The following is a 24,444-nucleotide window of genomic DNA, read 5'->3' as shown; positions in this document are numbered from 1 at the left end:
TTCTCTCACATCACTGATGTTTCTCTTTCTCCCTCTCCTTTCCTCTCTCTGAAATCAATGAAAATATTTTAAACAAAAAACTTCAGGAAGACCCCCAAGGTGAGAACCCCACGCTAAAATGACTAATTCCTCCTATCTCCTACTTCGTAACTATAGATTTCAAGATGATACAAAAGGCAGCAATAAAATTGCTGGATAGGAGACACTACTCAAAGTCTGAACAATTAGGTTGAAGTATATGAAACTTCTGCTTTTATAGGTCAAACATAATCAAATATTGGTAATTTCTTACGGTTCAATCTAATAAAAACAATAAAGTCTGAAAATAATGCTTAAAGGATAATGGGGAGAGGTGCAGTGTGGGCTGTGCAAAAGGAATGCTATTGAGCAACATTTTGGTGCAGAAAGTTCTCAAATCACTAAATTTAAAATCTTTACCAACAACTAATATTTACATATAAACCCTGTAAACTCAAATGCTGTAACTCAGTACTCTCTGGAAGCCCACACCATTACACCATGTATTTGAGGGTATGGGAAAGCAGGATGTTGTGTAAAGAGCTAGCAGGAAGTACTGCAGAGCTGGAGAGTTAAACTGAGACCATAAGGCTTATGAATGTGAATTTGTTTCCATAAGAAGAAGGGAACCACAACAATCTCTTCTGACATCTGCTTTCACTGCCCTGATTTCTATTTCAGGTACACTATAAAGTTGAAAATCAACATACAGTAGTATAAATCTTTGAAATTTCTCATAATGATAAAAACAACAACAACCAGACACACTGAAAGCTCTTATTTATACACATAGCAAATAGCCAGGTCCTAATAAATCTACCAAATTCAAGATTTAATATGAGATTATAGAATTTTAATTGTTTCAGAACTATTCAAAACTAACTCTGCTACCTAATTACCTCCAAAACAAGGCTTACATACTGAAAATATTTTGCACTGTCCTTAATAAACTTATGTATTTATACTTTAACACAGACTGTTTCATAGGACAAAAACCTTCCAATCTTAGCAATATAAGAGTAAAAAATCCTTACACATTACTTTCCTTCTGAAAAGCTGCCCACTTTTGGGAAAATTTCGGTGATTTTGTGGATGAAAAAGGGCCACATACTAGACCTGAAAATCTCAAGGGAGGCATGCATGGCAGGCCCTACAAACTCAGAGACTGAAAGTAACCACGCAGGATGGTCTGAATATAAAAATTCCTAACTAAAAGTGGGTCATGCGGGTAGTCACATCCTAAGCATATGCTTCCTTGACAAAAGTCTATCTTTCCCTTAAGAAAGGCTGTCTATTGTCTTTTTGCATCTAAGATAACATAACCTTGGAGTGTCAGAGTAATCCCCCTTTTCTGGACCCCACCAGGTACAACCTATCACCAGAGCATGAGACCACAGAACCCTCATTGTTATCCTGTTTCCCGAATACCATCTCCATGTTAACTACCCTATACCCACCAATGTAAAAGAAGTAGGTGTCTCTCCATTATACTCTTTATACAATCTCAGAGATTTCCCCACTTTGCTTTCTCCTGCCTCCCTAATCTACCACCAATGAATTTCATGTAACTGCCATTCTCTGGAGCATTTTCTTAAGCCATTGAGATTTTGCTTCTTGGCAATTGTCAGTTTGGCTCAAATAAACCTAAAAAAATCTCTGTAGGTTTGGATGTTTCTTACATCAACAATTTTTATATTTATCTGGTTTTATAAAGGCAAAAAAAGTACAATCAATGCCTGCTGTTTCTCATCTGATAAAATAGCTATGTTCTTAAGTCATTCCATTTGATGGAGAGAGGATCTGTTTTAACTAGTACAGTCTCCAGAATGTAAGAACTATTTTCCCCCTCTTATATGAGAAAATGGAGTTTTCCTTTGTCTGACAGGCAGTATATTCTAAATTTAGGCATTATTTAGGCCAAAAGAACTAAAAAACATTTGGTACAACTGAACTCTTTTACCCAGAGAATTCACCCCTTTGCACTCCATAATCTCAAAGTATACTCATTTTAAATACCTGGAAGGACTATATAAATGTTTTTGATCTTACTCTTCAAGTAAGTTCAACTAAAGTTTTCTAGAAGGAGCCCTGGAAAGATTGTATAGAAGGTGTCCAGCATTACAGTTCATATTTCTCTTAAGACAATGAACATAGCCTTGATCAGTGTGGTTCAGTTGGTTGAAGCACTGTCCTGTACACTGAAAGGTCTCGAGGTTCAATTTTTGTCAGGGCACATACTCAGGTTGCAGGTTCCACTCCTAGTTGGGGCAAGTACAAGAGGCAACCTATTGATGTTTCTCTCTCTCTCCCTTCCTCTCTTTAATATCAATAAACATATCCTTCCTTGGGTGAGGATTAAAAAAAAAAAAAAAGACAGTGAACATAAAGCCTTATCTTGGATGACTCCATCTGCAACAACAAAGAGAATGGGAAAGGAAAGACTATTTATGGGCAAATGCAATTTGGTGGATGGCCTATATACAGGGTGTCCCCAAAAAATGTATACACAGTTTAACAGCTGATTCTATTACATTATTCAAGAGATTAATTTGTCTAAGGTCACATTAAGTGAGCTAGGATGTTATCTACACACATAATTTTACCTACACATAGACTTTAATCTATATACTTTGTAGTTCTAAAGCCCATTCTATTTTTCCACTCACTACATTACTTCTCCTACCATGGGCTCCACAGGACTATAGGACCTTCTCTCTTCTGATTTTTATTTCATAGTAATAGGTGTGCTCAGTAGATAGCACTAGTTAACAGATGGCAGGTTTTGTTTATGATTAAAACTCTCCAATATATCCCCTCCCCACTCCATGCAGTTTTGGTCCACTTCATGTTTTTTATCATATTACAGACCTAATTTGGCCAGCGCAGGAACTTTGGGAGTTCTGTTAAGAGACTTGTAGGCTGTCTTTCTAATTTAAACTTAACTTACAAATGAAACCTTCCTAGATACCAGAACACTTATTTAAACATGATTTCCCCTTTTTTTTTGGTTCTTTTCTTTTTTGTAACTTTGCATTTGCACTGATTTATAATTTATATTCACATCATCCTGGCTAATTTCATTTCACTTCACTGTTTATCTTGCTTATTATTTTAAATATATGTCACATTTGTTATTTTTTAAAGGAGTCCCAAACCATTTTAAGAGTAGGTTCTGTTTTACAAGTATACAAACATAGGAATTTAAATCAGCACCCATTTTCACTATGACCCCCCCCTTATAAAGAGTTATACGTTATTCAAGCCTTTAATAAGAGAATTTATAGGTACTGTAAAAACCATGCATTCAACCTAACATAATTTTCTAATTTCAGTAAAGTTATTAAAGGTGAATGAAAACAGATGCTTGGTTTCTTAATCCATTGTTTTTAGATTCCAGTCCACACTGCTTGTTCCTCCACACTCTATTTTAATGCAGATACAAGGGTTAGTACTGGCACAGTTCTGAAGGCCATCCTTGAGATTCTTTCTTAAGTTTCAAATTTATCTAGCTCAACCAAATAAAGATGAGTCACTTATGAAAGAACACTGTTCCTCTTAAGTTGAAGCAGCGAGCTACAGCACCCCTTACAACTCATAAATTTGGCATGCTGAAGATGAGATCCATCCATTAACCAGACTGAGAGGCATTTTAAGGTAGCTAAATTAAGAAATTCATATGAACCACCAACTTAACAAGAATAAAAAGTACTAAAGAGCTTTTTTTCTGATCCTCCCAACCATTTCCTCTACTGTATGCCCATAGCATTTAATTTTTCCTTCTCTTATGGTACTTACTATTTTATAACTTATATTACGGTTTTTAGTAAAGATATCTTTTTCTTCTTCTAGGCCAGTGCTGTCCAAGAGAAATATAATGTGAGCCACATACATTATTTTATGTTTTCTAGTAGTCACATTAACAAAAAGTAAAATTGACTTCAAAACCTAATATATCCAAACTATTGTCATTTAAACATGTAATCAATATAAAAATTAATGAGATACTTTACATTTGAGGGAGGGAGGACTAAGTCTTTGAAATCAAATGTATATTTTACACTTATACCAGATCTCAATTCAGATCACCCTTTTTTTTAAAAAATTTTACTGATTGGTTTTAGAGAAAGGAAGGGGAAAGGGGGAGAGATCAACTCGTTGTTCCACTTATTTATACATTCATTGGTTGACTCTTGTATGCTCTGACTGGGCATCGAACCCTGCAACCTTGGCATACTGGGATGATGCTCCAACTGAGCTACCTAGCCAGGGCTAGATAACCCTTTTTTTTTTTTTTTTTTAAATATGTGTTTATTGATTTCAGAGAGAGGAAGGGAGAGGAGGGAGAGGGAGAGGGGAGAGGGAGAGGGGAGAGGGGAGAGGGGAGAGGGGAGAGGGGAGAGGGGAGAGGGGAGAGGGGGGGAGGGGGGAGGGGAGAGGGGGGAGGGGGGAGGGGGGAGGGGGGAGGAGGGAGGAGGGAGAGGGAGAGGGAGAGGGAGAGGGAGAGGGAGAGGGAGAGATAGAAACATCAGTGATGAGAGAGTCATTGATTGGCTGCCTCTCACACATTCCCTACTGATTGAGCCTGCAACCCAGGCATATGCCCTGACCAGGAATCAAATTACAATCTCCTGGATCACAGGTCAATGCTCAAACGTTAAACCACACTGGCCAGGCAAAATAACACATTTTTAACAGTTTAATAGCTACATTTAGCTGGTGCCTATCACATTGGACTACTATAGGAACAGGGGGAGGGTGAATGTCCAGCTATTTTACAGCTGGATAGACTTACTTTCAAATCTTAATTCCATTACTTACTGGCCATAAGAAAAATTCATGAAAATAAATATTTAAAAAATAATAATACATCTCTCATAGGATTAAATGTGATATAATGCCTAGAAAACATCTGGTCCCTTACGACAAGGTACATAGAAAGCTATCATCATATATTTGTATCCTCTATGAAAGCTATCATCATATATTTGTATCCTCTAACACGAAACATGGTGTTTTGTTTTTTAATATGTTTTTATTGATTTTAGAGGAGAGGGAGGGAGAGAGAAACATCAATCAGCTGTCTCCTGCATGCCCCCTACTGGGGATTAAGCTTGCAACATGGGCATGTGCCCTGAGCAGAAATGGAACCAGCAGCTTGGTGTAGGAGACGATGCTCAACAAACTGAGCCATACCGGCTGAGCTAAACACAGAATTCTAGAAATACTAGGTAGTCCATAAATGTTTGCTGAAAGAAGAAAAATTAATTTGCATAACATCCTATAAGTACTTCTTTAAAAAATACTATAGAAGTATCTCAAAAAAACAGGAGTTTGGTTTTTTTTTTGGATTGTTGCCGACTAAATTAGTTTTGAACATATTAGGAGAAATGTACAAAAGAAAAACGTACCATTTCACCTTTTGGGCTGTTAAAGTATTTTATTTTCTTCCAAATAACAATGAATTATTAAGCAACTATATGCTGCAGAGCACTTTTTATCAAGTGGCTTCTTAAAAAGTGTTTGCCATAAATGACAGTGCTTTTATCTGTGCTTATGATTCCATTGCCGACCTGGAAACATCTTAAGAGATAATCCAGTCTTAGTATTTTCCAAAACATGAACCATAGGTAGTAAGCAAGATGATTTCAGATGGTATGTGCTAGAATTGTTTACTACAATGGTCATGTATTTTGTTTAATATATATTAGAAAAATATAATTAGTACATCAAGCTCAAGAATTCATGGATATCTTCACTTACAATAGGACTAAAGTAGGCAGTCCTTATTTAAGGGGGAAAAAAGTGATATGATTTTTAAGCTGAGTGGCAGAGCTGAGTTCCACCCAAGTATAAATCTTAATTTTGTGCTCTTTTCATGAACTTACTGTTTGCCTGGCTGGAGTGGCTCAGTTGGTTAGAGCATCCTCCCATACACCAAAAGGTTGAGGATTTGATTCCCAGACAGGGCACATACCTAGGTTGAGGTTCGATCCCTGGACCAGGTGACCAGGTGTGTGTAGAAGGCAACTAATGGATGTTTCCCTCTCACATCAATGTTTCTCTCTCTCTTTCTCCCTTCCGCTCCCTAAAATCAATTATATGACACTCTTACATAATTGTTTCTTGATCACAGTCTCATTTATCAAACCAATTGTAAGCAATGGTGGTGTCTTAAAGTACTAGTGTTATTCTACAATGATAGGCGCGGAATAGGAGATCAATAATGCCTTGATTGTGTGGTTAGACTGCTTCCAACCACTGAAAGTTAGCATAGGAGGAAATTCCTATGGCTCGAATAAAACAATCATAATATATCCTGAAGCCAAACAATGTTTAGATTAATTGCTGTTTGCATTATTCATATCAGCATTTCCCCCCCATGAATGAATAAGGAATCAGGAGATGGTGCACACATAAATCATAGAAACTATAGGCATATCTCATTTTACTGCCATTTCATTTGACTGCACTTCATAAATGTTGCATTTTTTTACAAATTGAGGGCAAGAATCTCTCCACCAGCAAAAAGATTACAACTCTCTTTATTGTGGTATTCTGGCAGTGAAACTGCAATACCTTGAGGTATGACTGTATTCAATATATACATAGAGAGAATATATACACAGGGAACAATTCATAGATTAAATAACAGGGATCTTAAAATTTTACTATTTCCAAACCTCTCATTTAACACATGGAAAACTGAGACTCAGAGTGCTAAAATGACTTGCCACAGTCATACAATTAGTTAACAACAGTGCCAGCTCCAGTTCTCATTCGCTCTTTGTGCTGTTCTATGGATTCAATACCAAGGGTAGGGTAATACATACCAGTGTCTCTATCTAAAATTTCTAAACACAACATACTATTGGTCATTTCAGCGAAAGATACATAAAGCATTTTAAAATTACTCTCAACATAAACATGTCTTATGTCTTTATCAAATATTAAAGAGCAGTACCTTCTCTTGCTTTGGTATTACTCCTCCTCCTCCACGGTGTATTTTTCCTTTTCCCTATACTATCTAGTGGGTTTTTTTTTCATTAACTAGCACTACTGTTACACACACACACACCAGGACTCCACTATCCCATCACTACTACTACACCTACTATTTAATAGTGGACCCACTGGGTACTTGATCTTTTAAAAAAAAATGACGCACCTGAAAGTGTTAAAAAGAAAGAAGAATCCCCCATTCATAACACATACCTTCAAAATAATGGCCAAAATGACTGAGAAAAAACCTGTGAACTAATCCATAGTCTGTACGAAGTTTTATTATAGTTTCTACATAGATTTTTAATTTGTTGGCATATGATGCATTAGTCAAAATGAAAGCATCAGTTGAAATTATTTAAAGGTAACCGTAATGGCCCTAACCAGTTTGGCTAAGTGGTTAGAGCACTGGCCCTCATACTGAAGGGTGCTAGGTTCAATTCGGGTAAAGGGCATGCACCTCGGTTGCAGGCTCGATCCCTGGCCCCAGTCGGGGTCCGTGCGGGAGGCAACCAACCAGTGTGTCTCTCTCACACTGGTGTTTCTCTCTCTCTTTCTTCCATTCTCTCTGAAAAACAATGGAAAAAATATCCTCAGGTGAGGATAAATAAATAAGTAAATAAAGGTAACCATAATGCCTTTAAGTACATTTTGTAAGTGAACTGCTACATAACTGAACACTACACTTACAGAGAACCTTAACATATTTAAATTTAGGACTTAAACTGGTAACCTATATGAATGTGTATCTGCTGTGCTATACACCTGAAACTAATACAAAAGTGTTGAATGCCAACTGTAATCTAAAAAATAAGTTAAAAAAAAAGAAGACCTACTCTAATACCCCCACATTGTTTCAAAATAAAAATGTGGCCCAGCCGGTGTTGCCCAGGGTTGAGCACAGACCTATGATCCTGGCGACTGAGGTTCAATTTCCGGTAAAGCACACGCCTGGGTTTCGGGCTCCATCCCCAGTAGGGGGCTTGCAGGGGGCAGCTGGTCAATGACTCTCTCATCATCTATGTTTCTCTCTCTCTCTCCCCCTTCCTCTCTGAAATCAATAAAAACATATTTAAAAATAAATAAATAAAAATGTAGTTTACTATACAGTGCCATTTAAATACCCACATGCTCTGCCTTTTCAGAATTCTAATAGCTAGTACACAGAGGAAAATCTTCCTCGAATTTGTATCCAAAAGGATAAAGGAGTACATATGTCTACTTTACTATCAAATAGTCCTATTTACTGAACAGCAAATACAAAAAATATTCCATAATTTCACTTCAAATGTGCCTAGCTAGTTTACTTCTTTAAGTTATGCTCTTTCGAACACATAAATCAGATTTAACTAATTCTCAAACTATGTGGAATAAAACTTCCTCTGCTGTCTTTAAAGAAAAAAGTAGTTTAAAAATAGCTCCACCTTCTGAAGAATACACACAGTTGTTCATGGTACCCTTATTTATTTTTATGTATATAAAATTGGAAGAAAATTATTAAATTGAAAATTTAGAATTCCTTTTACTCCCAAAATATCCCCGCCTCCAATTTACATGACACCTTTTCTTCCTTTGGAACATAAAACTGACTCCGTTAGTTTACCCATCCTCAATCAGTTGACAATATTAACTGACTCAGCACTGAATTAGATACCCTGGAAAGTTACAAAGGAAACAGAGGACCCAGTAACTACCCTCAAAGAGTTTATGTATCATCCCATAAAGGAAGAAAAATGTTGTTACTGAAACAATATCCTTGCTGAGAATCTTACAGGCAAAGGTGGAGCAAGGACATTTCCAGGCAAGGTTCTTTACAGTAAGTAATGCCAGAAAGATAGTACCTACTAAATTAAACAGAATCCAAAAGTGGTCAGATCTATTTATGGATTATACATGCTGCTGTGCACTTCTACATGCATGACAGAGGAAGATTGCTTCTGTAAGTAGAGATTTCCATATATCCCTGATGCACACAAAGAAAGAGACATGTACTCCCTGAATGGACATTTTTTACCACTTTCCCTGATAATGTCCTGTTTTGCCACAAATCACTGTGTTTGGTCACCAACATCAGGATCCTAGATTGAGGAAACAACTTCTATTATGTATCTTCAATGACCAAAGAGAAAATTCCAAAAAGCTTAACAGAGTTAAGAGACTTAGCTGTATCTACTGGAGGAATAGCTGAAGAACAAAGAATAGCAATAGATAATCATCCTTCAAGTATTCAATTTGAGGTTGACAAGTCACTGAAGGCCCCACATTTCTGGCGGCTCTGTAAACTTCCTTTCTCCCTGTCTCCTGATAATGTGTCTTTTCCTCTCCCAAATTAGTTTGTATAGAATACTAGATCAAATATCACTGTGGGATTGAGGGTGGTGGTGGAAATGACTGCCAAGAGTACTTATGTTTTACAAACCAGTGGTCTTCCCATGACCATAAACACCTTAGACAACTGTGATACAATTTGCTAAAAAAAACTGTATCAATCAGCAACTTAATTCTACTTGTCAACCTTTGGGCCTAATTCTATACACCTAAACCTTTTTTAAAAAAAAGTATCCCTACCAGATTTGTTCCCAAACTTTGACTGAAAACTGTCATACACACACATCTGCAGCATTAAGTCTAGAGAAAAAATGCTGTCACTTAACTGAATCACGTCAAACAACATCAAATCTAGATTTCATTAAGAGGTATTGTTAAAATCGTATTCAGACATCGAAAAGACAAGACTCCACAACGCAATCACAAATACTGTTATGTATTACAACTTCAAATGTTGCCTGCCCCAACTTTTCAAGCCCTGGGACTCTAAATCACTTGGGGTTCTAGCTTAAACTTGAGATACAGTACAAAAAGACCAAAAGTGAAGGGGGGAGCAAACATTTGTTTCAGCATCCGGAAGATAACAGGAATTTTCGAATTACAAAAGGATGGGGTAAAGACAGTAAATTCGTTTACTGGCTACAATACACATCAGACAGAACCCAAGTTACCTAAACAAATATCTTCTGACAATAATTCATTCTTTAACAGCGCAAGAGCGCCAACCATTTTCATGTTAAAAGACGGTTGCTACAAATTGTCAAGTCGAAACGGATGGCGAAATCCTGAACCGGTCTTCGGCGAGGAGCCACTGTGCTTAGAGCATCACACAAAAGACCTGAGCAAACATAAACACGCTCTGGGCCTTCGCGGATTTCGGCCACGAGCCAGGGTCGGCGTCCCAGATCCCCGCACCAGGGAGAGAATGCGGGGTGGGGGTGGGGTCGTCTCCACGGAATGCGCGGAGGAGAGGAACCGAGAAGGAAGGAGCGAGCGCAGCACAGAGGAAGCGCGAGCAGCAGCACACCAGCGTCACCGGCTTCTAAGGCTGGCGACACCCACCGGCCCGCAGCAGGGCCTGGCCCTCCCGGCCCCGGCCCGCCTCCTCACCTCCCTCACGTCCTGCAGACACTCGAGCACCGCCAGGTTGTTGCTCCAGGTGTGCTTGGGACACACACGGGTCACGTCCTCCCTGCAGAACTCTTCCTCCGCCAGCTTCCAGCCCCCGCCGGCCCCGCCGGGCCCCGCTCCGCTCCGCCGGGCCGGAAGCCCACCCGCCGGGAAAGGCGGCTGCGGCGGCTGAGGTGGTTGTTGCTGCTGCTGTTGCGGCGGCTGCTGTTGCTGCTGTTGCGGAGGCTGCTGCTGCTGCTGCTGCTGCTTCTGCTGGAGCTGAGAAGACTGAGGCAGCTGGAGCAGCTGCTGACCCGCCGGCCCGCCGCCTCCAGCCTGTCCTACATAGGGCACAAAGTTGCCCCCCAGGCCCTGGCCTTGGCTGTGGCCTCCCTGGCCCGGTAGTTTCTGGGCCCCAGCCGCCGCGAGCAGCAGCAGCAGCTGCAGCACCGCCGACAAGCGGAACATCCTCCGTACACGTCCACACGCCGCCATCTTGGGTCCGCGGCGAGCTCGACGCAGCCGCCGGCGCCGCGTATTTAAATGAGGGGGCGGGACCACGGGGGCGGGGACCCGCTGGGCCCACCAGAGCCCCACCCCGGCCCGCGCTGACCCGCGAGATGGGAACCGGACCTGGGAAGAGGCCGCGGTCGGAACGGCCCACGCCCAGGACTTCGACGGGCCAGAAAGCCGCGCGCCTTGCTGGGGGAGTTGCTGGTGTTCCTTAAAAAGCCTCGGTTGAGCGGCTTTGCGTTATTCCCTTGGTTGTCACAGAAAAATGAAAAGGAATTGGGGATACCACAACCAAGATGGCCGGTAGAGTGTGTTGCCCGTTCCGTGTAGAGGTGAACTTTACAGGATCAGGTGTACTCCAGAATCTAAGAGCCTCTTTTTGCATCTCTTCCTGCCCCCTTCAGCCTGCCTCAAAAGTCTTTCTTACCCAGAGAAGGCAGCATTGAATCAGGGTTAGGAGCACAGGTTCCGGGATAAGAAAAGACCCCTTATAATCCTTACTCTTCTGCAGGTTAGGCAAGTCCGTTAACTTCTCCGAGCTTTATTCTTCTTGTCTGCGAAAGAAAAGGAGGAGCTCTAACGTAAAGTATAACTGTGAAGATTAGAAATGATAATTAGTAAAGTGCCTGGCCCACAATATGGAATTCAGAGTTATAGCCAGCATTATACTTGAACTGTGAAGCCCTTTGTGCGTGAATCCTGATTGTAAACCGGTTACAACTTGTTGAGAGGAAAAGAGCCCTGGCCTGGGCAGTTCAGTTGGTTGGGGGTTGTCCCCTGCACTGAAAGGTTGCAGGTTTAATTCTCGGCACATGCCAGGGGTGCTGGCTTGATGCCCCCCCTAGGGCTATGCAGGAGGCAGCCAAGCAATGCTTCACTCTACATTGATTCTCTCCTTCTACCTTCCTCTCTCTCTCTAAAAATAAATTTAAAATCTTTTTTTTTTTTTTTTTTTTTTAAAAGAGGAAAAGAAAATTAAACATCTTTGAGGCCTCAGGTTAAGTTTGTGCCTGGGAAACTGTTCTTGCTGACTTGTATGCAGCACTTTAGACAGGTATTGGTTGTTTCACCTCACACCAGTGTCCCTTCCTTCTCCTTAGGAGAGATGATATCTTCCCGAAGCTTTTTCACATTCATTGTGTCCTTTGAGCCATGCATCAGGACTGGGTTGGGTTCTAATTAAATTGAGGGAGATGGTAACAGTTCTGCACAGCAGGATTAAATGACCCACCCAGGATGAACTCTGCCAGCCTGGGACTAGAATCCCTGGGACTTCCTACTGCCCTGATGCACTTTTATTCTACTCTGCCAATCCAGCATGTTAGGGAATGATAGCAGCTTGGAGCATGTGATACCAACTGGTCAAACATGCATAAAAATGCAGCTTTGGCCCAGCCAGCGTAGCTCAGTGGTCCAGTGTCAATTTATGAACCAGGAGGTCTTGGTTGAATTCCCAATCAGGGCACCTGGTTGTGGGCTTGATCCCCAGTGGGGGGCGTACAAGAGGCAGCCAATCAATGACTCTCATCATTGATGTTTCAATCTCTTCCTTCCTCTCCCTTCCTCTCTCTGAAATCAATAAAGGGCAGTAAAAAATGGGCAGTAAAAAACAGATCACACATAACTAGAGCCTGAGATGTCAGATGGGGCTCCATAAAGAGCCCTTGAGACTGAATATTATGGAGGATACAAATTGCCCACTGTGGCTGACTCCGGGTCTCCATCTCTGAGAATGAGGGCATGTTGGCATCTCCACCAACACTCACATCTGCTACTTCCATAAAATGGTACTGAGACTTCTGATAACCTTGAGCACTGACTATGGCAGCCCAGGGTAGACCAAATAAATGTACATATTCAATAACAAGTACATGGCATAGGTAAGTCTCAATCAGGCATGGAAGATACATCACCAGAAGTTCTTTAAAAGTCACTAGGGGCCATTAATTTTCAACGATGGAGCTGCATGTACTCAGACAAAAGTGGGAGATCACTTCAAGCCAGTTTAAGGCTAGAAATTGCCAATCTGCTAAGAGAATCCAGCAGTTGCCTATCTCTCAGCCTGCAATGAGGAAACCCTATGCCCAGCAACAGATTGCCTCTGGAGATAGGGAGGCGTATCTTAAAATCTCAATGACCAAGGAGCAAGAAATCATGAGAAATCTGGGAACCTGGCCAGCTCAGCCTGTGGCAGCAAGCCTAGACCTTCCATAAGGCACAATCCCCCAAGTCAGTGGAAGGAAGTTTGACCTGATCTGGGTCTTGTGGCCTCATTGACTTTTCAAGATGAAATATACTACCTCTGTCACAGACTAGGAATTCATTTACCCTTTATTGTACCCTTAGTGTTTTTTTGATCCTCACTTTTCTAATTCATTCAATAGGTATCTGTTGAGCATTTTTTTACAGGCTAAGGCATTGCTTAACAACTGGCTTATATGATAATAAGGCAGTAAACAGAGAGCAAGATAATTTCAGACAGTGTTAAGTGCTATGAAGAAAATCAAAGATCTTTTTTTTTTATTGGCTGAGGTTGGGAGGAGCTTTTGTATGAAGGCAGCTAGGGAAAGGCTCTCTGAGTCATAAGTGAGCCAAATGGCATAAAGATAACAACCATGTAAAGAACTGGATCTGAAGTTGTTTTAGTCTGTTCAGGCTGCTATAACAAAAATACCACAATCTGGATGGCTTATAAACAATCTAAACTTATTTCTCACAGTTCTGGAGGCTGAAAGTCTGAGATCAGGGTGCTAGCTTGATAGGTGTGTGACAGAGGCCCTCTTCTAGGTTGCAGACTGCCAGCTTCTCACTGTGTCCTCATATAGTGGAAAGGGCTAGAGAACTCTGTGGGGTCTCTTATAATAACACTATTCCCATTCAAGAGAGCTCCACTCTCATGACCTAAGCATCTCCAAAAGGCCCCATCTCCTACTAATACCATCACATTGGGGATTAGGATTTCAACATATGAATTTGGGGGGGGGGGGAACGACAAAAAAATGTAGACCATAGCAAGTGTTCCAGAAGCAGAGGTTAACAATAAGTTCAAGACCCTGACATGGGAATAAGTATTCAACATGACGGTTTATGTGGCTGAATTGAAGTGAAAAAAGAGTGGGGTAGAGGGGACATCTGTAATACTTTTAATGATAAAGACAAAGTAAAAACAACAACACTTTAGAGAAAGATATCATCCAGAGCTTCTAAAATTTTTAATCTGCGTGGTACGGCATTGAGTAAAAAATTATGAGGCATGCTAAAAACAAAACAAAGCTGAACTAAATAAGTAAAACCAAAAAGAAAAAAGTCAATAAAAACAAACTCCCTATGGTTCAGATATCAGACTTATCAGATGGAGACTTTAAAATAACTGTGACTAGCTTGGCTGGTGTGGCTCGTGGGTTGAGGGTTGTCTCATGTACCACGAGGTTGCCGGTTCAATTCCTGGTCAGGGCACACACCCAGGGTGTGGACTAGATGGGGCATGCGGGAGGGATATCTTGGCTGCAGAGGTTCCCCCTAAGGAGCAAGGGGGATCCCAGCCCCACACCAGGCCCTCTAGCCCAGGGTTCCAGTGCCAGGAAGAGAAGTCCCCACAACTTCTGGCTGTAAAAACCAGCAGGAATTGAGGCTGAGGGAGGAGGGCTGCTGGAGTCCCAGGCAATTCCTTTTAAAGAGCCCATGGGTGAACCTACTCGGATTCACTCCCTCTAAGCTCCAGCACTGGGGCAGCAGCTTGAAAGGCACCAGAGACATAAGAGGAAGAAGTGAATTGTCAGGCATCAGGGCGAAAGCTGTGGGGGCAGCATTCTCCCAGACAGAAGTGGAGTCGGCCCTGGCACAACTGATCCTCCATAGTAGTCAGAGGTCGGCTCAGTGGTCACAGCCAGTCCTTGCAGCTAATTTATCTCAATACAAATTTTTAAAAAACACAATTGGATCCATTTTTTAAAAAGTGAAATAAAGAGGCTCTTGTTCCCTCCCTCTCCAGGTGGGCAGTGGAAACCACTAGCCCTACTATGGGCTCTCTTCCCAAATTGAGGAAATGTCTGTCAGGAGCCCCTCACCAGGGACCAGAGGATACCATCACGTGAAGGTTGAGGCTGGACAAAATACAGATTCCTAGCAAGTACATTTTACCCAGTGTATGAAGGCATTTCTATACACTATAGTGAATAACCTGAAAGGAAATTAGGAAAACAATTCCATGTACGATCACATGAAAAAGAATAAAATATTTAGGAATAAATGTAACCTAGGAGGCAAAAGACTTGTACACTGAATGCTACAAAACATTGCTGGCACTGGCCAGTGTGGCTCAGTTGGTTGAACATCATCCTGTGCACCAAAAGGTCGCTGGTTCCATTCCTAGCTGGGGTGCATTCGGGAGGCAACCGATCGATGATTCTCACATCGATGTTTCTCTCTCTTCCTCTTTCTAAAATCAATAAAAACAAATAAAAACAAAAGTCAAATGATTTTCTATAAGGGTGCCAAGGCTATTTAAGTGAAAGGATCGTCTCTTTGACAAATGGTGTCGGGAAAACAATGCCCACATGCAAAAGAAGTTGGACTCTTAACTCACATTATAAACAAATATTAACTGAAATAGGATCAAAGACCTAAAAGCGAGAACTAAAACTCTAAGACACTTAGAAGAAAATATAGGGGGAAATTGCCATGACATTGGGTTGGCAATGATTTCTTGGAGATGACAACAGAAACACAGGCAACAAAAGAAAAAAATAAATTGGACTTCACCAAAATTTAAACTTTTGTGCAAGACACTATTGATAGAATGAAAATGCAAATCATAGAATGGGGGAAAATATTTTCAAAATATGTATTTGATAAAGTTAATATCCAAAATATGTAAAGAACTCCTAAATTTCAACACCAAAAAGGTAAACCAATAAAAACATATTTAAAAACCCCACTTTATTAAAAAAAATAACATTGACCCATGAAGTTCTAACACTTTCATCCTAAAGTTATTTATCCTTTAATACTTATCTCAAAAGTCTCAACATTTTGAAGCCTCCCTGGGAAAATTTACCCCTTGTGAACATGTTATTTTTATATTCATTTATTCAGTAATTATTTTCTGAGCACTTCCTATGTATTTTCTGCCTTGGAGATAGCACTGTAATTAGGAGAAACAGCCTAGACTGTCTGGGTTTCATTATCTACTCCACTATTTGCCTGTTGGATTATTTTGGGTTCTATAAGAAGTAATCTCAAGATAGGATTAGCTATGGGACTTATTAGGATGAAAGTTTCCCAGGAATGAGCCTGTTTAAAAAAATTAATTTTTTTAATTGATTTCAGCCAGAGAGGGAGATAGAAACATCAATGAAAAGTCATTGATTGGCTGCCTCCCCCTACCGGGGATTAAGCCCAAAACCTGGGCATGTGCCCTGACTGGGAATTGAACCCTGACCTCCTGGTTCAAGGGTCGATGCTCAACCACTGAGCCACGCAGGCCGGGCTGAGCCTGCTTTATCTCTGCCACGCTCAGTTATTGCCTAGGAGTAACCATGGAGAGTGTGAACACAATGAATTTCAGAGCACAGCAGCTGGGACATTGCTCAATTACACCCCCACAGTTGGAGATCTGAGACATATTTTCACGACCACTGTATGCCACCTCTTATATCACACAGATTTATTTCTCCACACAAGTTGGATGAGCAAGCTACTCCATAGTTTCCATGGCTCTCTCAGTACAAGCCAGAGCAGTCCCATCACCTTCTTTCTTCACCTCTTCACCCGACCTGTGATGAGCACTCAACAGGTGGTTCTAGCCCATGCATGTGTCATGGATTCTTCCATTGGAGAATGGTGTTCCTGGCCTCAGCACCCAGAAACTCAAGACAAACAAGGGCATTTGGAAAAGTGTAGTCACAATAATGTGCATGACTGTCTGCTCCATTTTCATTTTATTTATTTAATTTTTTTAATCTACATTGAGGACATGCTTAGAGAAAGGAAGGGAGAGAGACAGAGAGGGAGAGACAGAGAGAAACATCAGTTTGAGAGAGAAACATTGATTGGTTGTCTTCTGTACATGCCCCAACTGGGGATTGAACCTGCAACCCGGGTATGTGCCCTTACTGGGAACTGAAGAGGCAGCCTCTGGGTGCACAGGACAATGTTCAACCAACTGAGCCATTCCAGCCAGGCTGTTTTCATTTTAAATGTAGAAGTTGCCTGGCCAGTGTGGCTGAGTGGTTAAGCGTCGACCCATGAACCTGGAGGTCACAGTTCGATTCCCAGTCAGGGCACCTGCCCGGGTTGTGGGCTTGATCCTCAGTAGGGGGCATGCAGGAGGCAGCCGATCAATGATTCTCATCATTGATATTTCTCTCTCTCCCCTTTCTGAAATCAATAAAAATGTATTTTTTTTTAAAATTAAAAATGTAGAAATAGTTATGGGAAATTAGCCCAGGCTATTCTGGAGACAGAGATATGAAAAAGTGAAAGTGAGCTTTCATCCAGGTTTCCCAACTCCTACTTAGCTGTCAGTAATGAAAGTATAAAATGGAAAGACTAGGACATGTAAAGTTAAATACCACCTAAGTGCCACTTTCCTTTAATATTTTAACCTGTTTCTTCCCCTGTAAATTAGAATGACAATACTTATTTTACAACATTGCTTAAATATTAATATATTGGGAACAGGTTTTGTAAACTATAAAGGGATAAACAGCAGAGAGTATTACCAATGAACAAAAGTTGACAAAGGACAGGACACACAAACACCTATTTTCAGAATTTCACTTATAGTCAATCACTGAGATAGGAAACAAAAAGAATACAGTGGAAGAGAATGTTATTGGTTTTTTTTTTGTAATTTGGGGTTTACTTCTACCCTAGGACCTCTGTCATTTTCTGTTGGAACACCAGGCTCCATGACAACAGTAAACTTTACCTATGGATTCAGTCCTCCTGGAATCTAGTATACTCTATTTGCTAGTCAGCTGAAAAATATTTTCAGCCATTCCAATCTAATCCCTGAACACCATCATTTATGGCAACAGAAATTCTTGAACTAAACAGAACAAAGAAACTGAGGCAAGCAGCCAGAACTGTGCTGAGCAAGAACGGAGGAGCCCACACTTGCCCAATGCTTCTGTCACCATCAAGAGAGCTGTAAGTCCTTTCTTCTTCTTGTATTCTCCCACGTTAGTCTCTTGGATTCAAAGAAACTAACAGGAAGCTAGCAGACAAAGGAAGCCTGGGAAATACAGTTTGCAGGATTTAGCCCCTTAGATCACAGAATAAACAAATGATTGGTGAAGGAGGGTTCTTAAGAGGCAAACATACAGCTTCCTATTAGCAACGGTAAAATAGAATTGCTAGCTAAAGCCTCAACCAGCTCATCAATTTAAATGTTTACTTCAGATCCAGGGTAACTGTAACTCAGACCTAGTATTGCATGCAATGGAGAAATCTACCAGGCTGGGGTTATAACCTTTTCCCAAGAGGCAGACATGTTCCTGCCTCTGGCAGTCAAAGAGACAAAAGACACCAGGAACTATTACACACAGCAAATTCTTTATTTTCATATTAATATTAAACTATAAAACACAAACATTAAAACACATTAACAGAGATTCCATTGCCCTGTTTTCAAAGCAGGTACAAGGATATATACAACAAGATGTTTTAAGTTTGCTTAACTCCAAACCCTCAAATGGAAAAACAACCTGAGAGACAGGAATAAAGAAATATGGCAGAGCCTGGTACTGTACAGGACACCAGAGCCTGGGTCTACAAATGCAATCTCCTGCCAGGTGCAGCGGTACAGGGTGGCAAAAGGTGAAGATTTTTCCTTTGGAGAAATCAGTCACAGTCATATGAATTTGCTTCTAAAATATAAAATTTACTGAAGGAACACAAGGATTGGCAAGAGGTGAGATTCACCCAACTTCCCTAGTAATAAGTCCCCTGGTCCCTATGCTTAGGCCAATCAATCAGCATCCCTTGAGTGTACTTCAAGGCTAGTCAAATCCTAACCCTGCCCAAGACAAAAGGTAGACATGGTCTGACCACCTGCATCCCTCTCTGTGATAATCTACTGAAACCAGATATGTTCTGCTTTTTAATTCAAATCCCAATCTGCCCCTGAAGCTCTAAGCCTGGGCAATCAAATCATCAACGTATCAAAAGGAATATATCCTTTGAGAAAAAGGGGTTCTTTCTCAGACCCTGGAAACTGGCTTTTTGAAAAATATCCTTAAATAGAAAGAGGTCATTCTTTAGAAGGCACAACTAGAACATGGAACTCTGGGGAAATCTACTGCAATAACTCCATGCTGGTGAGAAATGCTGGAAATGGCTCAGGATTTGACAGGTCAGAACTGTTTTAAAATAAAAATAATAGCATTTCTACAACAACTATTTAAGAAAATCACACTCCTGAGCCCTCTACTGAAGAAAAGTGCAGTGCCCAAATTTGGACAATCCAGAGTTAAAATAAAAGCTGATGGGCATCTTCCTGCAATCCACAGGTCTTCCTGAGAATAACCATATTCCCTATCACTTTTAGAAAAGGTTAGGAAGGGAGGCAAATCAAAGAACCTTGGGCCCTGGCCGGTGTGGCTCAGTTGGTTGGGTGTGGTCCTGTGTATCAAAGGGTTGTAGGTTCCATTTCCAGTTAGGACACAAAGCCGAGTTGCAGCTTAACCCCAGGTAGGGGGGCCTGCAGGAGGCAGCTGATCGATGTTTCACTCTCACATAGACGTTTTTTCTCTCTCTCTCCCTTCCTCTCTTTCTAAAAATCAGTAATAATAAAAATATTTTTTAAAATATTAGAAAGAAAAAAGAAATTTGGAATCAAAAATCATTTTCACATGGGGAAAGCTTTACATGGGAATTCTAAACATATTGAAGAACAGCCCCTCACTCCCAAGGGGAGGTTTTATTCTGATGGGAACTTGACAGGCCCTTCTCCCATCTTCAGCAGCAGTCTGGGCAGCTTCTCTTTTGTAAGTCTCTTTTACAAAGTTAGCCCATTGCTCCTGATATACTAGGGGATTCAAGAGTTTTAATATATCGCTTGCTCATCTTTTCCTAATGAGAGGGAAAAGGAATAGTCTTCAAAGTATTGGCTTATATAAAACTACTGAGATCCTAGGCTGGCTAGAAAAATGTCTTCCCCACTACTTGAACAACTGGTCTCTTTCCTTGCCTCTCACAACGCAATGAGCTTAATGCCCTCAGCATTAGGAAAGTTGTCAATGCCCCATCGCGCTGCCTCCATCACAGGGCTTGCCAATATCACAGCACTGCACAACTGGAATATAACTGTGTCTGCTACAAAGTAGACCAGATGAGCTATACCACACACTTCTGTGGGGATGAGACCAAGTTACTAAAATGTTGTCAACCCACAGGGTCAGAAATAGATAAAATCCTATACAAGGTTCTATAGTGCCCTCTTGTGTTTAACTGAAAACTTCTGCATCCACATTGCATCTAAGCAACATCAAATGATTAGTCCCTTCCGGGACAAAAGCATTTCCAAACCAAATAGCCCATGTTGCAAGACCACTCAAACAGGTCAAGAAAATGGTTGGTGTACAATCATATCCTAAATGACTGCTGGGAGGATACTCTCTGGAGTCCAGTAAACAGTCTGATTGAAACTATAGATTTTCAACAAAGATTCCTGAAGGCCTTTAACCCAAGAAATGGATAATGTAGACATAGTACCAGTCACTTACTCTTTTGATGGGACACAGCAAATACACAATCTGTAGTGTTTCACTGACCTGGAGTCTTAGAATCATACTAATCCAAAGGAATCATGTTCCCAAAAGTTCTAGGCCAGACAATAAGCAGGGATCTTACTCAAGGTTGTTACCTGTTAGCAAACAACATTTAACATTAACCAGCAGCATGCCTTGTAAATTTCAAGACCATGGTCACTCCCACTTATATATTTGAACCATCTTCTCTGTTAAAGTAGCCACGTAGCTCCTATGGTTCGCCTCAAATGGGCAGATGTCCAAGACAGGCTGATCAGTCGGCAGACCCTGCAGCAAGGAGCCACTGCTAGCATCCCACAGCTAAAGAAGACAAGCAAAGATAAAAGGTAAAAAGTCATTCACTTCAGCTGGGGGATTTGCTTGCTTTCTCATTTTCTTTGAAAGATGCAGAGACAGCGCTGCCTGGGTAACAAAGCCCCCAACTCTCACAAGGTTGCCTAAAATCAGCACACCTGGTAAGATCCAGGTGAGATCACCGATTGTAACTGGCAATTAGTTTACCTGTGAGTAGATCTGAAAATCAAGCCTAACTAGCTAACATTCATCCCTTCAATCTATGTGCTGGGCAGTCTTCTAGGGATAGGAGGGACAATATGACAAAGTCCCTGTTCCTGGCCTCATGAAACCTATCATCTTCTAACTGCTGCTTTCTTTTTCTTTAAAATGTTTTTATTGATTTTAGAGAGAAAGGAAGAGAGAGGAACAGAGAGATAAAAACACTCATGAGATCTATCAGCTGCCTCCTGCATGCTCCCCACTAGGGATAGAGCCCAAAATCCTGGGCATGTGCCCTGACCGGAAATCGAACCACTGACCTTTTGGCTCATGAGTCGATGCTCAATCACTGAGCAACACAGCCTGGGGTGATTTCTTTTTCTTTTAAAAACTTTTTATTGTGAAAAAAAAAATTAAGCATTAAAAAGTAGAACAGTATAATGAGCGACCTATTACCCAGCTGATTAAGCTTTTACTACATCTGCTTTATCGATTCTATTTTTTCTTTGCTGATTTCATGTCATTTTACCCTTATATACTTAGGTAAGGCTTGGATTAAGGTTCAAGAACATCTCATAGAAGGCACCCTGTGCTTCATATTGCCCTTCATCAAGAGGTAAATTATCTGGTAAGCTCACTTACAGTGATGCTAAGGTTGATCTATATGTTTAGATGGCAACAGGCTGACCCCTCCATTGTGAAATTCCCCACCAACCTTTCATTTGTTGGTTTCACTTAGAATTGATAAAGCTGATGCCTGAATCATTATTTTATAGGGGTTTCAGTAGTGCTTTTTTTAAAAGTTCAAAGTACGGCCCATGGAACACTTTAGCTTATGTAAGAAGAGTAAGATGAATCCACAGATACTGAAATGGAAAGATAACCAAGATAGGAAGTTAAATGGGAAAAGAGCAAACCATAGAGCAGTATGTAAAGAGTGACTCATATAAAAAATAAGCCCCCGGCCGGCATGGCCCAGCAGTTGAGCATCAACCTAAGATCCAGGAGATCACGGTTTGATTCTCAGTCAGGGCACATGCCTGGGTTGCCGGCTTGATCCCCAGCGGGAGGAGTGCAGGAGGCAGCCGATCAATGACTCTCTCATCGTTAATGTTTCTCTCTCTCTCTGACATCAATAAAGACATTAAAAAAAATAATAATAGGCCTGGCTGAGCATGGCTCAGCGGTGAACACTGATCTAGGGTCCAGGAGATCACGGTTAGAGTCCCAGTCAGGGCACATGCCTGGGTTGCGGGCTCAATCTCCATTCGGGGGCGTGCAGGAGGCAGTCGATCAATGATGGCTCTCTCATCATTGATGTTTCTCTCTCCTTCTCCCTTCCTCTCTCTGAAATCAATAAAGATATTAAAAAAATAATAATTAAAAAATAAACTAAGCAAACATACATACTCACACATATGCTTATGTATAATCATGAAGAACTTTGACTTTTTACTTTATACATTTCTTTATAAAAATATAATAGGCTCACCAGGGCAGAATATGATGCTTCATCCCCAGTACACACCAGGATACTGCCATTCTTCTCTGGGCTTTGGAAAACAGCACTTTTAGTGAGTAGTTTGCAAGTGCGTCCCCCAAGAAATGTCTGTACAGGATGGCAGGAGCAGAGTGGCTCTCCAGCGTCATCCAGTGTGTAGGACATCTCCATCAGCACACTTCGTAAGGTGTTGTGGTTTTTATCTATGGGACAGAGAAATGTGTTGGTTCATGGGGATAGTCCAAAGAAATCAACCAAATACCTCAGACACTTACAACCCAGTTGCATGGAAAAGCCACAATTTATTAAACCATCAAGAATAGCTACAAAGCAAATATAAAAACAAGAAAATAATACAGCACAAATGAAATTCAGAAACATAGCCTAGGATGAAGCAGGTTATCTACAATAGGTTTTGCCTATGAGGGAAACAAATTGAGAATGGGCTTTCCTTTTCAGTAAAATCACTGAAATGGAAAGATAGCCAAGATAGCTAAGTATCCTGCAGACCTCTGCTTAGGTTTTTATTTTCCTTAACAGTCTGACTACAATTTTCCCCCTTCCCCCACTGAGGACCTGATCAGCCTCAGAACTATACTGTTTTATAAAATGAAAGTATGCTATTATAGAAGGGAAAACATTTATCTGTGCTTTGCTGGGAGGAAAACGGAAGCTAGGGAAAAAAATAGAACCCCCAAGTTTTCTACACATGCCACAGCAAATCAGTGTTGGAGACAGAGGGCCTATGAGATGACTAAGAACAGAAAGGGTCAGGACACTACTGAAGCAACTCCTTAGCTCAAGCAAAAATTTAAATGATTACATATAGCCATAATTAGCAAAAGCATGGCACTTTAATGACTATCTCTGATGAAACATCTGTCTTGACTATCAGTATAGCTCATCAAAATTTGGATTCATACCTTTCAGGCTAGAAAAAAAGTATGAATTTAAGCATAGTTGCTTGTCAGGGGTTTCACTCTGGTTCTGGAGGCAGTGAGAAGTTCAGTTAGCTAAGTCCACAAAACAATGGTTGTCCATCTACTCTCCAATTAACTTTGTTGCCCCCAAATAAGAAGGAACAGCTAATGTCCTAGTCTGGGCCCTACAATGCCTTCACCTGGGCCTTTCTCTTAAGTGAGGGGCAGGCAGAAGACATAAAAGTGATCTGAGTGTGGCTCAATGGCATCAAAAGCATGCCTCCTCATCTCATTACTGTTTTAAGTCTTAGGGGCTCCTAAAGTGGCTGATTTACTTCCAGGGAGTACCTGGCAGAATCTGTCCTAATTCACACAAGTGAGGGACAGGAAGGCAGGCTCCATGCAAAAACTTGAAGCCAGCATTCTCACTGTAGTAGTAAGAGCTGTCAGTCTGTCAGGGGCTTACCAGTACTACTGAAGAGTAGGGAAAACTTTCCTTTCCTCTCCTCCACATATGTGCTCCCAAACAAATCACAGAAAGTCCCATAAGGGCATCCCAACACTTACCAGGCCTGTAGGTCACAAGACAGTGTCGGGTGCTGCTCTCTGTCTGAAAGTCTATGCAGCCTCCTGGCTCTATGGGCAGCATGTGAGGCCGATGAGAAGAGCCCATTTTTAGCTCCCAGAAGGAAGCATTCTCCAAGGTTCCAGCCAACACTCCACCATATGGAAATACAGCCGAAGCAGCTCTGGGTATGTATGACAGGGATACCAATGGGCATCTGAA

At 41.1% G+C, this 24,444-nt stretch overlaps 2 protein-coding genes across 3 annotated transcripts in view; both read right to left on the bottom strand.

Moving 5' to 3' along the window:
• The window catches only part of GLG1 (golgi glycoprotein 1), a 74,647-nt gene extending 63,675 nt beyond the window's left edge, over positions 1–10,972 (bottom strand). Inside the window, exon 1 of the mRNA XM_016196518.2 lies at positions 10,456–10,972. Within this exon, the coding sequence (XP_016052004.1) occupies positions 10,456–10,950 (495 nt within the window). The 5' untranslated portion in view covers positions 10,951–10,972. The remainder of the gene's footprint in view (positions 1–10,455) is intronic.
• Positions 10,973–18,506: 7,534 nt separating this feature from the next.
• The window catches only part of RFWD3 (ring finger and WD repeat domain 3), a 33,124-nt gene continuing 27,186 nt past the window's right edge, over positions 18,507–24,444 (bottom strand). For both annotated transcript variants that reach the window (XM_016196531.2, XM_016196535.2), the window contains exons 11-13: positions 24,225–24,439; positions 22,729–22,940; positions 18,507–21,041 (exon numbers count right to left, since the gene is read on the bottom strand). In XM_016196531.2, coding sequence (XP_016052017.2) covers positions 20,898–21,041; positions 22,729–22,940; positions 24,225–24,439 — 571 coding nt within the window. In that variant the 3' untranslated portion in view covers positions 18,507–20,897. The remainder of the gene's footprint in view (positions 21,042–22,728; positions 22,941–24,224; positions 24,440–24,444) is intronic.

This window comes from Miniopterus natalensis, chromosome 18 (assembly GCF_054644295.1).
Source record: "Miniopterus natalensis isolate mMinNat1 chromosome 18, mMinNat1.hap1, whole genome shotgun sequence".
NCBI lineage: Eukaryota > Metazoa > Chordata > Mammalia > Chiroptera > Miniopteridae > Miniopterus > Miniopterus natalensis.
The sequence above is the reverse complement of the archived record's forward strand: the minus strand, read 5'-3'. Positions and strand labels throughout refer to the sequence as shown.